The 14899-nt window shown below is 43.6% G+C and overlaps 2 protein-coding genes across 4 annotated transcripts in view; one reads left to right on the forward strand and one right to left on the reverse strand.

Annotated features, from left to right (window-relative positions):
- The window catches only part of LOC101172160 (tyrosine-protein phosphatase non-receptor type 11), a 33722-nt gene extending 23289 nt beyond the window's left edge, over positions 1-10433 (forward strand). For 2 of the 3 annotated variants that reach the window (XM_011476668.3, XM_004070230.4), the window contains exons 10-16: positions 866-997; positions 2969-3123; positions 5035-5102; positions 5178-5329; positions 5856-5956; positions 6034-6126; positions 8549-10433. In XM_011476668.3, coding sequence (XP_011474970.1) covers positions 866-997; positions 2969-3123; positions 5035-5102; positions 5178-5329; positions 5856-5956; positions 6034-6121 — 696 coding nt within the window. In that variant the 3' untranslated portion in view covers positions 6122-6126; positions 8549-10433. The remainder of the gene's footprint in view (positions 1-865; positions 998-2968; positions 3124-5034; positions 5103-5177; positions 5330-5855; positions 5957-6033; positions 6127-8548) is intronic. The other variant, XM_011476669.3, reaches the window with a different exon arrangement.
- LOC110015316 (RING finger protein 223-like) lies at positions 10126-14147 on the reverse strand. The gene is made up of 2 exons (XM_020704395.2): positions 13784-14147; positions 10126-12624 (listed from the first exon to the last, which is right to left on the reverse strand). The coding sequence occupies exon 2, from the start codon at positions 12612-12614 to the stop codon at positions 11868-11870; it is 747 nt and encodes a 248-aa protein (XP_020560054.1). The 5' UTR covers positions 12615-12624; positions 13784-14147; the 3' UTR covers positions 10126-11867.
- Between the last annotated feature and the right edge of the window lie 752 nt (positions 14148-14899).

The following is a 14899-nucleotide window of genomic DNA, read 5'->3' on the forward strand; positions in this document are numbered from 1 at the left end:
ACAGGTTTATTTTTGTTTTAGACATAAAATAAAAAATGAAAAAAAGAGACAAACCAAAAAACCTAAACTTTGTAAAGATGGAGCAGAAAAAGCCTCATATCTTGACACAAAGCAGGAAAACACAGTTTACCTGAGGAGTCTGCCCCTAGTGGCTGCTTCATGAATTGCTTTGCCTTTTCTTTACAACGCGCTTTAGGTTGGAATTAAACCAAAAAGAGGAATTGTTTAAGTCACATGCTGTTCCTAACATGAATCTCTAAATTCAAAGTAAGCAGCAGCTTTTCTGACGGCCTTGAACATTGAAAAATGCTCCCCAAAAGATTCTGCTTTTCATCCTTTTCCTACCCAATCCCCCCCAAAGGTTTGCAGAGGACTATTTCAGCAGATTTGGATGAGCTGCAAGGAGCAATCATCTAGTTTGAAGCTGTGCACGTCTTTGAAATTTGTGTTTTGTGCTGAATTTCTTCAAAGTCTTAATATGGCGATCCGTCCTATTTCTGCAGTTTATTGTGGTTTGATGGTTTTAAAAAACAGAGAATGTTGTTGCCCTGAAGAGAAATAATGTAAAGGTTTTAATGAACCCTTCCTACTGAAATGCTTAAACTATCACATCCTTTGTTTGTTTTGGTTTATCCACTACTGACATTCAGAGGAAAACAACCACAAATGAATGACAAAAGAGGCTTTTATTCTGAAACAACAGAGGATCAGTATTTGATCCCATGAGGCGCAGTTACCGGCATGGGGTCAGGGTGAAAGCGGGTCACATCTGACATCTGAGCAGATGATGAAGCTGCTTTTGACGACATGCATCTTCCTCTGCCTCTGGTTCCAGCCTCGTCTCTTTGTGTTTGCTCTGGTCTAGAACAAATGCGCCCGGTACTGGCCGGACCTCCACTGCACCAAGGAGTTCGGGAGGCTGCTGGTGAGGAACGTGGACGAAAGGCCAGCTCAGGACTACATCCTGAGGAAGCTGGAGGTGACGTGCTCAGACCGGGTGAGGAAAGCACCGCGCTTGACCCGAGCTGACCCGCTACGGTTAGATGATCCGACCGAACATTTAGGTCTTTGTGCCTTTGAGAGGAAGGAGTGCATGATCCTCAGAACTCAAGATAGCATGAACACAACGAACATGAGAAGAATCGAACTTAAAGAACAGGTTTTTCCAGCTAGTTTTGTGTGTTGATGCATACCCACAACAGAGAACTAAATGATTCTACCATAAAAACAGAGGAGGTTAGCTTTCGTCTTCTGTTTACAAGCTAATTACGGTTAAGTGTCATTAGCGTCACCATGTAGAGAAATCAGGCTGTTTTACAAAGCTTCTAATTAAAGTAGTGGTTTTCCTAGCACAGAGCCCTGTGGCACTCCACAACTGATAGTTCCGCTTCAAAAAGAAAGAAATCAGTTACATGGAAAATAATCATCTAATTGTCTTTATGTCACAGATTGATGGTGTTTGAGGGACTGTGTGTGTGTGTGTGTGGGGGGGGGGGGGGTCTGGTTGAGATAAAACTCAGATCATGAGCTAAAAAACAAAACTAGAACCAAAGAAGGGTATAAACAGCATAAGACCATACATGTTCAGGCCGTGTCACACCGCCACTACGCTCATTTTGTGCATATCGGTCAATATTTGACTTCTTGGTTTAACTTTCAGAACCAAACTCCACATTAAGCAGCACTGAGTTAATATTTTACAAGAGGGCAGATATCAAGCATGAAGTGAACTTTGTTGCTTCAGATCAGTTTGAATGTTTTCCATATTTCTTGCATGTTTTAAAGTAAACTTAGGCTAATGAATTCTGTGGAAATGTTTTTAATCTGCTCTTTTCTGACATGTTTATTCAGAATGTAGTGACAGACATGTTTTATGCAGCAAAGGGTCAGTCTGACTTTGTCAAGTTTCAATGAAAAAACGTCTTCGTTGAACCCGGTTTTTCGCTTCCATTTAAGGATTCAATACAAATTTGATCATGTTTGTGTTTCGGATGTAAACACAGATATGTCTATTTATTATTAGGAGCAATCACCATGTTAAGAAACACATTTTATTTCTTTTCTAATCAATTTATGAAATAATATCTAGATGTGATATATTTCTGCTCTTTATTGTCTTTTCCCCTTGTTTTTTTTAATAGCTTGAAATGAACCAAACAATCTATTTGTTTTGTTTGTTTATCTGCAAGTCTGTTCTGCTCTTTCTTTATTCATATTTAAGCAAAAGATGACTGTCATAATGTGCTGCAGCAACATTTTTTAAGGTAGCTCATTCAAATAAAATACTCTTCTGTATAATAATTTGAGTTTAAGGGAACATTTTAAATAATCCTAACTTACAGCAGCTTTATTCCTTCATCTGTGTTTTTACTGGAGTTTTATAAATGTTTACCAACCAAAGGACCTCGTTCAAAACTGAATTTTGATTAAATACTTAAATATGCGTCTTTCATCTCAGGAACATTCAAGTTCTGAACCTTTTGTTGTTTCTGGAACTTTTAAAGCAAAACACTTTAATGAATAATGTTTTTAAAATGTAATTTCTCACAAATACACAGCTTTTCATCTGCTACGTCTCGGTGAAAATAGGAAGAAAACCGAAAAAGCTGCTGCAGCAGCACATGGGGGGGGGGGCTTTTCTTAATTGTAATCCTTCAAACAAAAGTTAGTCTCAGGACGCCTCTGGGAGAAACGATAAACATTTAAACCTCTGCATTTTAAAAACCTTCAATCTTACTTAAAGTTTAGGACTAAATGCATTTTTTTTAATTTCTGTAATTGTTTTCCCGTTCTTACGTAATTTACACAGATTAGAGATGATTAATTGCCAGATTTAAATCTGTTGTCATCTGTCTGCATTTCAAATGTCCTTTTTGTTTTTTTTCTGCTCGACGCCCCATAAACTTTAGACCAATGATGTGTTCAAATGTTGGGGGCCTCTTCATTTATAACGTGCTTTTTGTTGCAGAAGGAGCCTCTGCGGTATATTTGGCATTACCAGTACCTGAGCTGGCCCGACCACGGCGTGCCCAACGAGCCCGGGGGGGTCCTCTGGTTTCTGGAGGAGATCAACCGCACCCAGAACTCTGTAAAAGAGGCGGGACCCATCGTTGTCCACTGCAGGTAAATCCACAGAGAGGTCTGGGGACCTTTCCTGGGATTCTACACTCAAATGTTAACGTGTGGTTCATATGGAAGCATTCCATATGAGGAGTGATGAAGAGGAGAAATTTACACCACTGCTTCATAAGGCTGTGTCCCACGGCCACTATGTACATGTTTTGCATGCTGCACGGTTGAAAATTGGTCATATGTACATAAACGTGGAAAAATTTAGAAAAGTTGTGGTCACATTAGGAATGAACCGCATTAAAACCACGGAAGAAGTAGGAACAAACACGCAAAGGACACGTAAACCAACGTAGAACATGAACCGTGTGATTATATTGCTGTTTATCTGCAATTCATTAGTGATTCGTGCGTCAATTACGCCATTTGAACGCGATCTGTGCGCCGTAGACGTGATATAAAGGTTCTACAAAGGTGTTTCATGGGTGAAAAGTCTGCTAGACGTACGTGGAACGGTCATGGAAAGACAGAAATTTGTGAATGCATCTCGCAAAAATCACGCACAATTGTGAAAGACTGTAATAATTGTGTATAAACGATGTACATTATGCATGAACTGCATAATTCTCAACCGACCCAAAATTCTGAACAGCTAAAAACCGAATTCACGTAAAAGCCGTCGACCGAAACCCTCGCCGGACATCTGTGCACATCGACGCATGCAAGAAACACTCATGAATGACGTTTAAAGTGGATTTGAGACACGGCCTTAAAGAAAAAGTCCTACAGGATGGAAAAACCGTCACCATGTCTGAACCTCCAGGCCCTTCTACTCCGGTCCAGACATCAAATAATGCTGTTCCGAAGAACTTTGACCTGAATCCAAAGTATTAGTCTGTATTTTTAATCAAAGCAAAGCAAACATAATGGAGAAGCTCGGGCATCGGAACATCCAGCCAAAAGCAGATTGAGATCCCAGCAATGGTTCTGCAGAGATGAATGCATGTCTGCTCGCTGATGGGCCTGAATGGAGATGTGGCCCATAGGCTGGAGACGACTGAAGCCCAGCTTCTGCAGGGAGAGGCCGACCAGGTGCTTGGACTGGAATACAGTCATTCGAGTGTTTTTTGATCAGTACCTGCCTATTGTTGGCGTGCTGAACGTCTTCAGTCCACAAATGAAACCAAGAATGAGTTTAAACCTCATTTCAGGATTTAGTTTGGCCTGAAACGCCTCAGACTACAGTTCAGCTCAGACAGTTTGAGACCAGATGGGCTGATGTGGGACAGAAGGGCGACACGATTCAGAGAGGGGGGCAGCTTGTCCGTCCACCTGGAAGCTCCTGACTGAACCAAGATCTGATGTGGGGGGGCATCAGCAGGAGGTCAGGCGAGGCTAACAGGAGAACCTCCAAGGACTCCAAGACAGCTCTGGACATCAGATGTTCTGGAAACAATGTCTGCTCAAACAGATAGAAGTTGTTCAGACATGTGACTGTGGTCAACCCTTGTGCTATCCTAGGCACTTTAACGTTGGGTCATCTAGACCCACTAGACAGAGCTCTGAACCTTTTTTCTTCAATGATTTGTGATCTTCACTGGTGTCCATGGATTACATGAAATCTTTCCTCCTTTATCCACCTTTGTCATGGTAGGGAGAACACGTCAATGGAAGGGGGGGGGTCATAGGATAGCACCAGGGTTAAAAAGGCGGGATGAGGAGATGGGGTGAAGTGCAGGCAGATGATTGGCTGTGGATGTTTGAGATTTGTTTTATTCTTCCCAACATGTTACATAAAAGGATGATGCTCTGACCTGAAGGTTGTTCCATCATCATCATCATCATCACCATCATCATCTTTTTTCTGTCATGTTGGCATTTAGGGCTGAGCATCTTTCCCATACTCCTCTGTGTTAAACTCTTTTTCCCATAATGCCTAAGTGCACTATGGTTATGTCATTGCAGTGCAGGCATCGGCAGAACCGGTACCATCATTGTCATCGACATCCTCATTGACATTATCAGCCGCCAAGGTAGGAGGAGTCTGACCGACCGCGGAGCCCAGACCGCCAGACCTGATCAGCTCGATTTCTGGTTCTGTGATTAAGGTCTGGACTGTGACATCGACATCCCAAAGACCATCCAGAGGGTCCGGCAGCAGCGATCCGGCATGGTGCAGACCGAGGCTCAGTACAAGTTCATCTACATGGCGGTGCAGCAGCACATAGACACGGCCCAGAAGAGGCTGGAGGAGGAGCAGGTACGCCTCCTGGCGGGAGCGCCAGCCGCTCCAAAGGCCGGCTTTGAAACAGAGGAGGTCAAAGGAAAACGGATCTCAACCTCTTTCGATAAAACTCCATGTCAGTAAGGAGCGCGGAGCAAAGTTCAGACTGTTCATCCTTTTGCAGAAGCGCCATGTAAATGTAAATTAGTATGTATATTTAAAAATGTGAGTTTAATGCAATAACTATAAAGGTTTAGAGCTGTTTGACCAGATATAATAAACACTTTACATAAAGGCTCCCATACTAACGTTAGTTCATGTCTAATTAAGCACTAATTAACTATTAGATAAACACTTCTATGCATTATATTGCATTCCTGAGTGCAGTGCGTGATGCATTAGTTGTCAGTCAGACAATTGTTTTTTTTTTTTTCTTTAATGGCCCTTTAGGGGCTCCGTATAATTCAGAGCCCTAATTTCTTTGCTTTATTTTGAAGTTCTGATGCCGTCTCCAGCTGTCTGTCTGTACATCCCGCTGAACTCACAACTGCGTCTCTTTCAGAGGAATAAGATGAAGGAGCGAGAATATTCCAACATAAAGTATCCTCAGATGACCAACTCCAGGTCCAAACAGAACACGGCGTCTTCACGTTCTTCGTCTGTGTGAGTGGAGGACGTTGAAGCACAGGAGAAGCCTCAAAGGTGACCTTTACGGTGAAAGTGTTCCTGTGTTTCTGTAGGATGACGAACGAGGATTCTACAGGCGTGTACGAGAACATCAACTTCAAAAGCCCTCAGGCGTCTTTTAGCAGCAACACCAGGAGGTAAAACCTGTGAGTATTCCACTCAGAACAGCCACCCTGCCATCAGATTTAGGGAACCATCAGTATAGACCGGGGGGGGCAATTATTTTAACCCGTGGGCCACATTGGGTTCTGATATTCGAGAGAAGGGCCGGAGCACGAGTGAGAATGATATAACATGGAATGTAGGTGAAAACATTGGGATTTATATTCTAAAACAGAATATTCTAGAGTTTTTAGGTTAAAACCTTTGTTCCCATTTTAAATCTGTTTTTTATTGTGAAGCCCTTTGGTACCTTCATGGAGTTGTAGAATGGTCATTCATGATCCTTTTAATAAAATAAATAACATTATTTATGAAATGAAACAATGACCAAGTAACACACTATGATTTTCAAAGACAAAAATTCAGGAAAAATATACTGATACAATAAAAAAAACCAATCAATAGTGGATCCTCCCCTGTCATCAATTCCGATGAGACTTTGAGGACTGCAGCTCATCACACGTTTGCGCAGCTGCGCTGTGTCCTGCACGTCTGTTTCTCATCCAGTAATTATGAGAAAGCTAATTTCTCTGTCTTACACATAAATCTGTGTTACCTTTTCACCAGTACAGAGTTCCTTGTTTATTGCAGGAGTTACGTTCTAAAAATAACCGGGGAGATTGATTGACAAGGTCTCCAGCCAATCAGGAAACAGAACAGGGTGCGCTGTTTAAAAAAAGCAGCATAATCGGTCTAAAAGAATGAGCTAAACCGGGAAAGATGAACTGCGACGTAGAAAGGGAAGACTGTCTTCTGTTCTGTTTGACAGGGAGTTTAGAGGGTTTCAGGTCGGGACACAGACTGCAGAAGGGGGGAAGGAAATGTCACGTCTTGATCGTGTGGCCAGATTAAAAAAAAAAAACAACAACATGGGGCTCTGATATTGTTCAGTGGGCCGGACCAAACATGGAGGCGGGCCGGATCCGTAGTTTGCCCACCACTGGTATAGACGGTTCCCTTCTGTTCCAGGTTCACTTTGGTGTTTGGCTTCAAATGTTGCGTTCATTATTCTCGTTTGAGACACATCGTTTGAATCTCATCTCAGCAGAGAGGCTGAAGGAACAACCACACATTCAAGTTAATGACAAACTGAAGTTCTCCTCTGGCTCACGGGTTCATCGAGCTGAAGGAGGATGTTCTGGATTTCTGCTGAAACTTGTTCTCGTTTTCGGAAAGCATTCAAACTAATTCCGCTTCCTTCCTTTTTACGTGAAGTAAGTTGGATTTCCAGGCGTTTTTACAGCCAAAGTTGGGCTACGTTCACACCGAACCGATGTTATGCGTCAAATTCACACCGCCCGCCTCTATTTGCTGCTGGACGCTTGTCCATCCAAATGTTACTGAACCTGATGCCCCAGACGCATGTGGGAGGAGCTACCGCCAAATGTTTTTAGCCTCGTACACACCAGTCAAACCCTCCGGAGTTGCCCGGACTTCTTTTGTTGACTTCATCTCATCTTCTCTCTTTAAGTTTAACCCTTGTGCTATCCTATGACCCCCCCCTTGCATTGACGTGTTCTCCCTACCATGACAAAGGTGGATAAAGGTGGAAAGATTTCATGTAATCCATGGACACCAGTGAAGATCACAAATCATTGAAGAAAAAAGGATCAGAGCACTGTCTAGTGGGTCTAGATGACCCAACTCCCAATGTTAAAGTGTCTAGGATAGCACAAGGGTAAAGACAAAAACAAGAAAAAAAACACCACCAGGACTGGAAACATTATTATCTTATATATTTATTTATTGTTTATGTTGTCCTTTGGTGTAACCTGTAAATTGGAAAGCATTCTCGTCAACAACCTATTTGAGATCTTCAAGCATTTACCTTCCTCCCTCAGCCAAACTCTACTAGCCTAATTCCTTTGTATGTATCGTCATTCGTTCATGCTACATTGTACCTGATCTGAACCAGTCTGTACCTGATCTGTACTGGTTCTGAACCAGTCTGTACCTGATCCGTATTGATCTGTACCTGATCTGTGCTGATCTATACTGATCTATACTGATCTATACCCAATCTGTACCTGGTCTGTACTGCTTCTGAACCAATCTATTCCTGATTGGTACTCTTAGTGTCTGACCCTGTCTTTGTCAGTCTGAAGACAGTGGCGTACGTTTTTGGTGAACTTTTGGATTGCAGCTGATTTTCTGTTTTGTTTTTTATCTCCATTGTGAACATTCTTTGAGTTACTGAAACTCTTCAACTATTTACGCAATTAATGTTATTCCAAAGGATTCTGTTGGAATTACGTCTGAAGAGTCTTTCTAAGGGCGTACATAATGTTCTTGTTGCTGGTACCGTGTCTGATGGTAAAGTGTTCACTCTTACCTGGACATTTGTGACATCATCAGATTAGGACATGGAGGGAAACCCGAGTGTTCTTGTCTGCTTTCTGTTTGCAGAGGCGGCGCTTGAAAAGCGGCAGATGGAGTTGGACGATCTACTCTGCGCCTCCCTACGGCAGACATCGGTCTAAGGGGGGTGAGCTGACCCCCCCTCTGAGGAGTCAGCAGCAGCATACCCCCCCCCAACCGGCAGTGCCTTGTTACAGGACGAGTCTGTTATCCGGCCTGCCCAACCCTGTTTTACGGCCCTAGCCTCCCTCCCGAGGATCCTGATTACCCAGCAGCACGTTTGGGTGATATGTAGAAGACAAGCCCCCGTCGTCCCTGCAGGTTGGGACTGGGCTTATACACCATCATGCAACCAAACATCTTCATAATAAATAAATATATATATATATATTTTTAATCCCAAACCAAATTCACTTGGTTGAAAAAACAGTTTTCACACAATTAGTGATTTAAACTGAACAACCGTGGAAGTTTCTTTACTAAATGTAGGAATTCTTACATTAAAAACTAACTTAGAAAGATTTTTTTATTATTAAAAATGACCAAAAAAGGAATTGATAGATTGCATCTGTGATGAATTTTCAATTCTATGTTGATTCCTTGTTTTTAATCCCCGCCCAAAAGCAGACGAGGGGATTTGTTGCTGTTTATTTATGACTTTTAGACTGAACTGAAGGTTTTGGGTTGTTCTGCATTTTCCTTAAGCTTCCATTATTTGTTCGAGGATATTGTCTTAAGAAATTATGTATTTTATGACATATATATGTAAAAAGTCTGCGTTTGAAGCCATATCAAAGTGGGCTCGGGCTGACCGCTCTCTGGCGGCCCGCTTTGACCGGCTGTTCTGGTAAATCAGCAGGTCCGATGCGCTTCAACATCTGTCGGGCGGAGACCAGGAAAAACAACAAAAGGACCAGATGGCCGTCTGCCCAAGATTGAAGAGCAGATTTGTCTCCAAAAAGTAATTTAGAAGATGGCGGTAATCCAGGCCTGCTGATGGCAGGGCGAGCGCGCTGACGTCACTGAGCCCTGCTGCTGACCCCGCCCCCCTTTAGGTCTATATTTAACATTTACCGTCTCGAGGTTCATGAAAGTGGAACAGCCGACCCCTTCCACAGGTCCTACCCCCTCACCCTTCACAGGCTCAGTTATGGCCTGGCCCGCTTTGGTGGGATCGAACGATCGGATCTCCTCAGCTAACCGGTGTCTTACGTCTGTTCTGCAGGCGGTCTGCGCCTGGCTGCACTGAGACATGAGTGACTAAATACACCTCATCCTCTGATCATGTTGAATGTACAGCAACTCAAAGACGCTGTGGGAACACCCGCCCCTTCCATGATTTTTTAAAAACACGCGCAGCTCCGGCGCAGCTGGACACACGTCTGACATGAGTTGTGGTCATGTCGGCTAATAAAGTGATTTCTTTTGGTGGCGTGGATAAAGGCTGCTGCTCCAAAACGCTGCACTTCTGAGAACTCTGGTTACAAAACGTCAGGATCACTTTCCGTGTGGAAATGTAGACCAGTAGATTCCCCGTGATGGTCGCCTCGCCGCTGTGTTTGGTGAAATCCGTACTTGAAAGTGTGAAACTGCTGACCCTTCACCTCAGACTGCGTATGTTTTCGTTTTTTTTTTTTTATTCCTTTTCTTGAAATCTTTGGATTGTTTGGTGTTTTCTTTGTTCTCACCTTTTGTTATCCGTGTGAACTCATGAGCGTGTTCTGTACCTGTGGAGATGAACGTGTTTGAACTTTTACTTGAACTTGGTGATGTTCTTCTGCCAGCTCCCCCCCCAAACCTGAAGTAAGTGGTGGTCTTATGTGGTCCGCTACCTTTTTGCACTGGCTCCACCCAGACGCCTTTCTGCTGTACGGGCTGCAAACTGCTGCATGTGGCGTTGAAATCACATGAATAAAAACCCCTGATGGCGTCATATGAAGCTGATTTCCTCTGGTCCTGCGGAATTAAAAAATGCATTTTCCTTTGAATGGTAAACACGGGGACAGCTTTTCTTCCTCCACTTGACAATTTAGCGTTCTGCAGTGCCAGCCTATATCCACCAGAGGGACGCTGGGGTTCAGTGTCTGTCCCTGGGACACTCTGACGTGGCGAGAATCAAACCTGCAGTTTTTTGTTTAGAAGTCAACCGCCCTCCCTCTGCTAACCCCAAATTATGGCACAAGAACCCACAACAATGTCAAATGTAACTGATTTTATTTGATATTTGGTTTATTTTATTGTGAAATTGTAATGAAATTCTAATATTGAAATCTTAATTGCAAATTGAATCTTCGATTGAGAACTGCATATTTCTTTGAATTATGGGTGAAATTAATCTTCCAGAGTGACAGCATGTCGGTTTTGAAATTTGACGCCTGAAAAAGAGATTTTTCATTTTTTTTATTTTCATAGTGATTTTTTGAATAATTACTTAAACAAGTTTTTTTAAACACGTTAACTACATTTAAAACAATACAGTAAATAAAAGTCATCAAAAGAGAACGATAACACAAATAATCCAATGTGTGGATATGATCTCACAATTCCTGCACAAGAAAAATAGAAAGTACTTCTGACTTAACAAACTATAGGTAAGACTACTGTAACTTTGTTACAGAGAGATTCAAATTCTCTCATGATGGATTTAGGAAGGATCTGCTCAGTCCTGGTCCTCCAGATCCACCCCCTTACCAGCGACTCGTAAATAGTAATCCGATTATGTAACAGTTGTATGAACCTGCAGACGCTGTTATTTTTCAGTTTTTACTGATGGAGCTTGTTGTGATTCTGCAGCTGTTCTGTCTGAACGGAATCACTGAAAGATTTATTTCAGGAAACGGAGGTCAGAGAAGCTTTTAGTTTATAGCTGCAGGCGTTCCTGTGAGATTACAGAGAGTCCTGTTAGGAGAAAAAGATTCAGTTTAACATCAGCACCACCTGCAGCATCAGCACCACCTGCAGCATCAGCACCACCTGCAGCATCACCTGCATTCTGGGTCCAACCAGACTTCCTTTTACAGACAGAAACCAGGATCTGTTATCAGATCAACATGTTGGAGGATGATTCCCAGTGATATAGAACATTTGTGACAAACTTATTTTAGGAGTTTCCCTTATCACTTTTTACTGGACATCCTGTAGCCAATCCAGTATTCCCCCGGACTATTGTATAAATGAAAGCCTCAAAGGCCACAGAAACATAAAGTTCATTTTTCTGAACATTATGGAGGAAACGAGTCAGAAATGGAACCAAACGGCTCTTTCAGTGCTGAAGGTTGAAAAAACTGATCGAGACGGTTGAAGCTGAAATCCTGCCCTCAGAGTTTTGCTGTTCTTTTGGAACGGATGTAATCCAGCGTGGATGCGGTCAACCTGTGAATCCGTTCAGGTTTGGAGGTAAATCCTGCGTGTAGTTCAGGGGGGCCACGGCTATGGGGTCCGGGTTTGTCCTCCCAGACTTGATGCAGATGGTCAGGATGATGCTCCAGGACACGGTGAAGGCCAGCAGCACACAGAGCACACAGAACACACTCTTCTTGTATTTGGACCTCCTGTCCATCTGCTCGTACTGCTGGTTTGTTTGGAGTGGACCCCCCACCGCCTTACTTTCCCCGATGTAAACGCAGAGGGCGCTCTCCGGACCTGACCCCCCCTTGGAGCTTTTGCAGAACAGCTTCTTTCCCTCCAGCCACACGGGCTCCTCCTGCTGCTGGTGTCTGGGGAGCTGGCAGAGGACCGCCAGGTTGGTGGTCAAAGCCGGGGGCCCTTCTGGGGGCAGTGTGGTGGGCCGGCGGCAGATGGGGCAGGTTAAGTGTTTGCTCTCACCATTCAGGACCTGGGGAGCAGGCGAGATGGTCCGCAGGCGGGACAGACACTCCAGGCAGAAGGTGTGGGTGCAGTCCAGCAGCTTGGGGGTCCTGAAGATGTTGTCGAAGGTGCTGCAGCAAACGGAGCATTCCAGCTGGCTGACCACGGAGGATTTGTCTGACAGATCGTCGCCCCCTCCCCGAGTCAGAAGGTCCCAGATCCCATCAGTGTCTTCATTCAACTTTCGGCGCGTTTCTCCAAGTTCGCTTTGGCCTTCCAGACCGTTTCCTCCTTCTCTGTCCGTCATTTTTTAGATTCTGGTCACTGGTGGAACCAAAAGAAAAAGAAAACCTTACAAAACTTGTAACCCTTGTGCTATCCTAGGCACTTTAACATTGGGAGTTGGGTCATCTAGACCCACTAGACAGTGCTCTGAACCTTTTTTCTTCAATGATTTGTGATCTTCACTGGTGTCCATGGATTACATGAAATCTTTCCACCTTTATCCACCTTTGTCATGGTAGGGAGAACACCTCAATGGAAGGGGGGGTCATCTAAGATAGCACAAGGGTTAATATGTAGTTCAAGAAATCAACATTCTGTTTGGAGACTTTTATTGATGACTTGGGGGGGCAGTTTAGCTCAGGCGGTAGAGCAGGTTGTCCAACAACTGAAGGGTTGGCGGATCGATCCCTGCTCCCCCCACCCAGCTGTCGCCCCCCCGAGCACGGCTGGTCTGCAGCTCACCGTTTCCCCCAGGGGACTGGGCAAAATGCGGAGAAGAAAAGGCATGAAAATGTGTTTCCTGCTGTTGTGCAACGATAGATCAATTCAGTGGTCTGAAGGAGCACCAAGAAAACTAACTTTATTACTAAACTTATGCAAAAATATTGATGTATGTTTGTCAAAAATTAAAGATCTCATTTCATTCTGTGGCAGGACATTTTAACCATAAATGCCTTTAACCCTTGTGCTATCTTAGATGACCCCCCCCCCCCTTACAGTGACGTGTTCTCCCTACCATGACAAAGGTGGATAAAGGTGGAAAGATTTCATGTAATCCATGGACACCAGTGAAGATCACAAATCATTGAAGAAAAAAGGTTCAGAGCACTGTCTAGTGGGTCTAGATGACCCAACTCCCAACGTTAAAGTGCCTAGGATAGCACAAGGGTTACAGAACGTATCCTTGCTGCTCCCCAACAGTTTCCTCCTTGTCCGTCTTTCCAAACACGCTTGAGAGGATTTCAAATCCAATCTGGGCTGTAAACGCCCCACACAGTCAGCTTTACACACAAACAGCCGCATTAGAAGAACTCAGTGTGGATTCAGTCAAACTACAACTGCGTAGAGTTTTGTGTTTTACATTCCATCACTCATTTCAAGACTGTAAACCACCAAAAGAAATCTTGACTTTCAGTAAAACAATGAAAGTCGGAGTTTCTTCTCGAGGTATTTTACTTTTTTTTACTTTACCTGAGAGGCAGAGAAGATGTGAACTGGTGTTGTCAGGACCTTCCTCTGTGAACTGGGACTGACGAAGACCAACAGAAAAAAAAAAATCCTCCAAAAATCTCAAATATGGTCACACACAAAAAAAGATTTCTTTTTTCCAGTAATTTATGTATTTCTGGTTCCTGTTCCTGTTAGCACCTGATCAGAGATGGCCTTTCAGATGACAGGTGGAGGAAAATGTACCTGTAGAAGGACAAACATCCGTTTCTGCATCTATTTGCGCTTCCGCTTCAGGAATGGCTCAGAGGAGATCCCAGAGGGTGGCTTGCTTCCTCCTGGTGCTCCTGCTTGGCCTGGACGTCCTGCAGGAGTTCTCAGGGTTTTAACTGTGTTTGTCTGTGTGTGTGTGTGGGGGGGGGGGGGGTGTTGTGGGTTTCAGAGGCTTGAGAGGCGATGCGTCAACGCGGGTTCCTCCTTCCTCTGTGGGCCGGTGTCACCTGCTCTATCAGCTCCCTTCTCAGCCTTTGTTAGAGATCCAACATGGCCTTGAGGGGGAGGAGGGGGGGTTCTCAGGACTCTACGGTGAGCGACTCCCTCTGAAGGGTCCGTGCTTAACTTTTGTTGTTTATATATTTTTTACACTAAGTTTTTTTATTAGTGTTTCCCATTTAAACAGAGGGTACAAGTTTGACATAACTGATAACATACCTCCACACACACCCCTGCCAACCCTCCCTTCACTGTACCACTCTCTCAAACTGCAAATATTTTGTAAAATATACATTTTCAAAATAAAATAAACATCTATCTTGCAGATTTCCAAAATACAGAGTCGATCGTTAAATATTCTAACAGCAGTGACGTCTAAGTTCTTCATATGATGTAAGAAGGGATTGTATAAAAATCTTGTGCACAGCCTCTAGAAGAAAAACAAATTGTCTCCAAAACCAAATAATGTGAGATCATTTATCCACATTTTTAACCCTTGTGCTATCTTAGATGACCTCATCCTAACTTTGACTTTTTCCTACCATGACAAAGGTGGATAAAGGTGGAAAGATTTCATGTAATCCATGGACACCAGTGAAGATCACAGATCATTGAAGAAAAAAGGTTCAGAGCACTGTCTAGTGGGTC

This window comes from Oryzias latipes, chromosome 7, assembly GCF_002234675.1.
Source record: "Oryzias latipes chromosome 7, ASM223467v1".
Classification (NCBI taxonomy): domain Eukaryota; kingdom Metazoa; phylum Chordata; class Actinopteri; order Beloniformes; family Adrianichthyidae; genus Oryzias; species Oryzias latipes.

Excerpts from the sequence above, each read along its gene's own strand:
- LOC110015316 (XM_020704395.2), bottom strand. The coding sequence starts at position 12,614 with ATGACGGACAGAGAAGGAGGAAACGGTCTGGAAGGCCAAAGCGAACTT.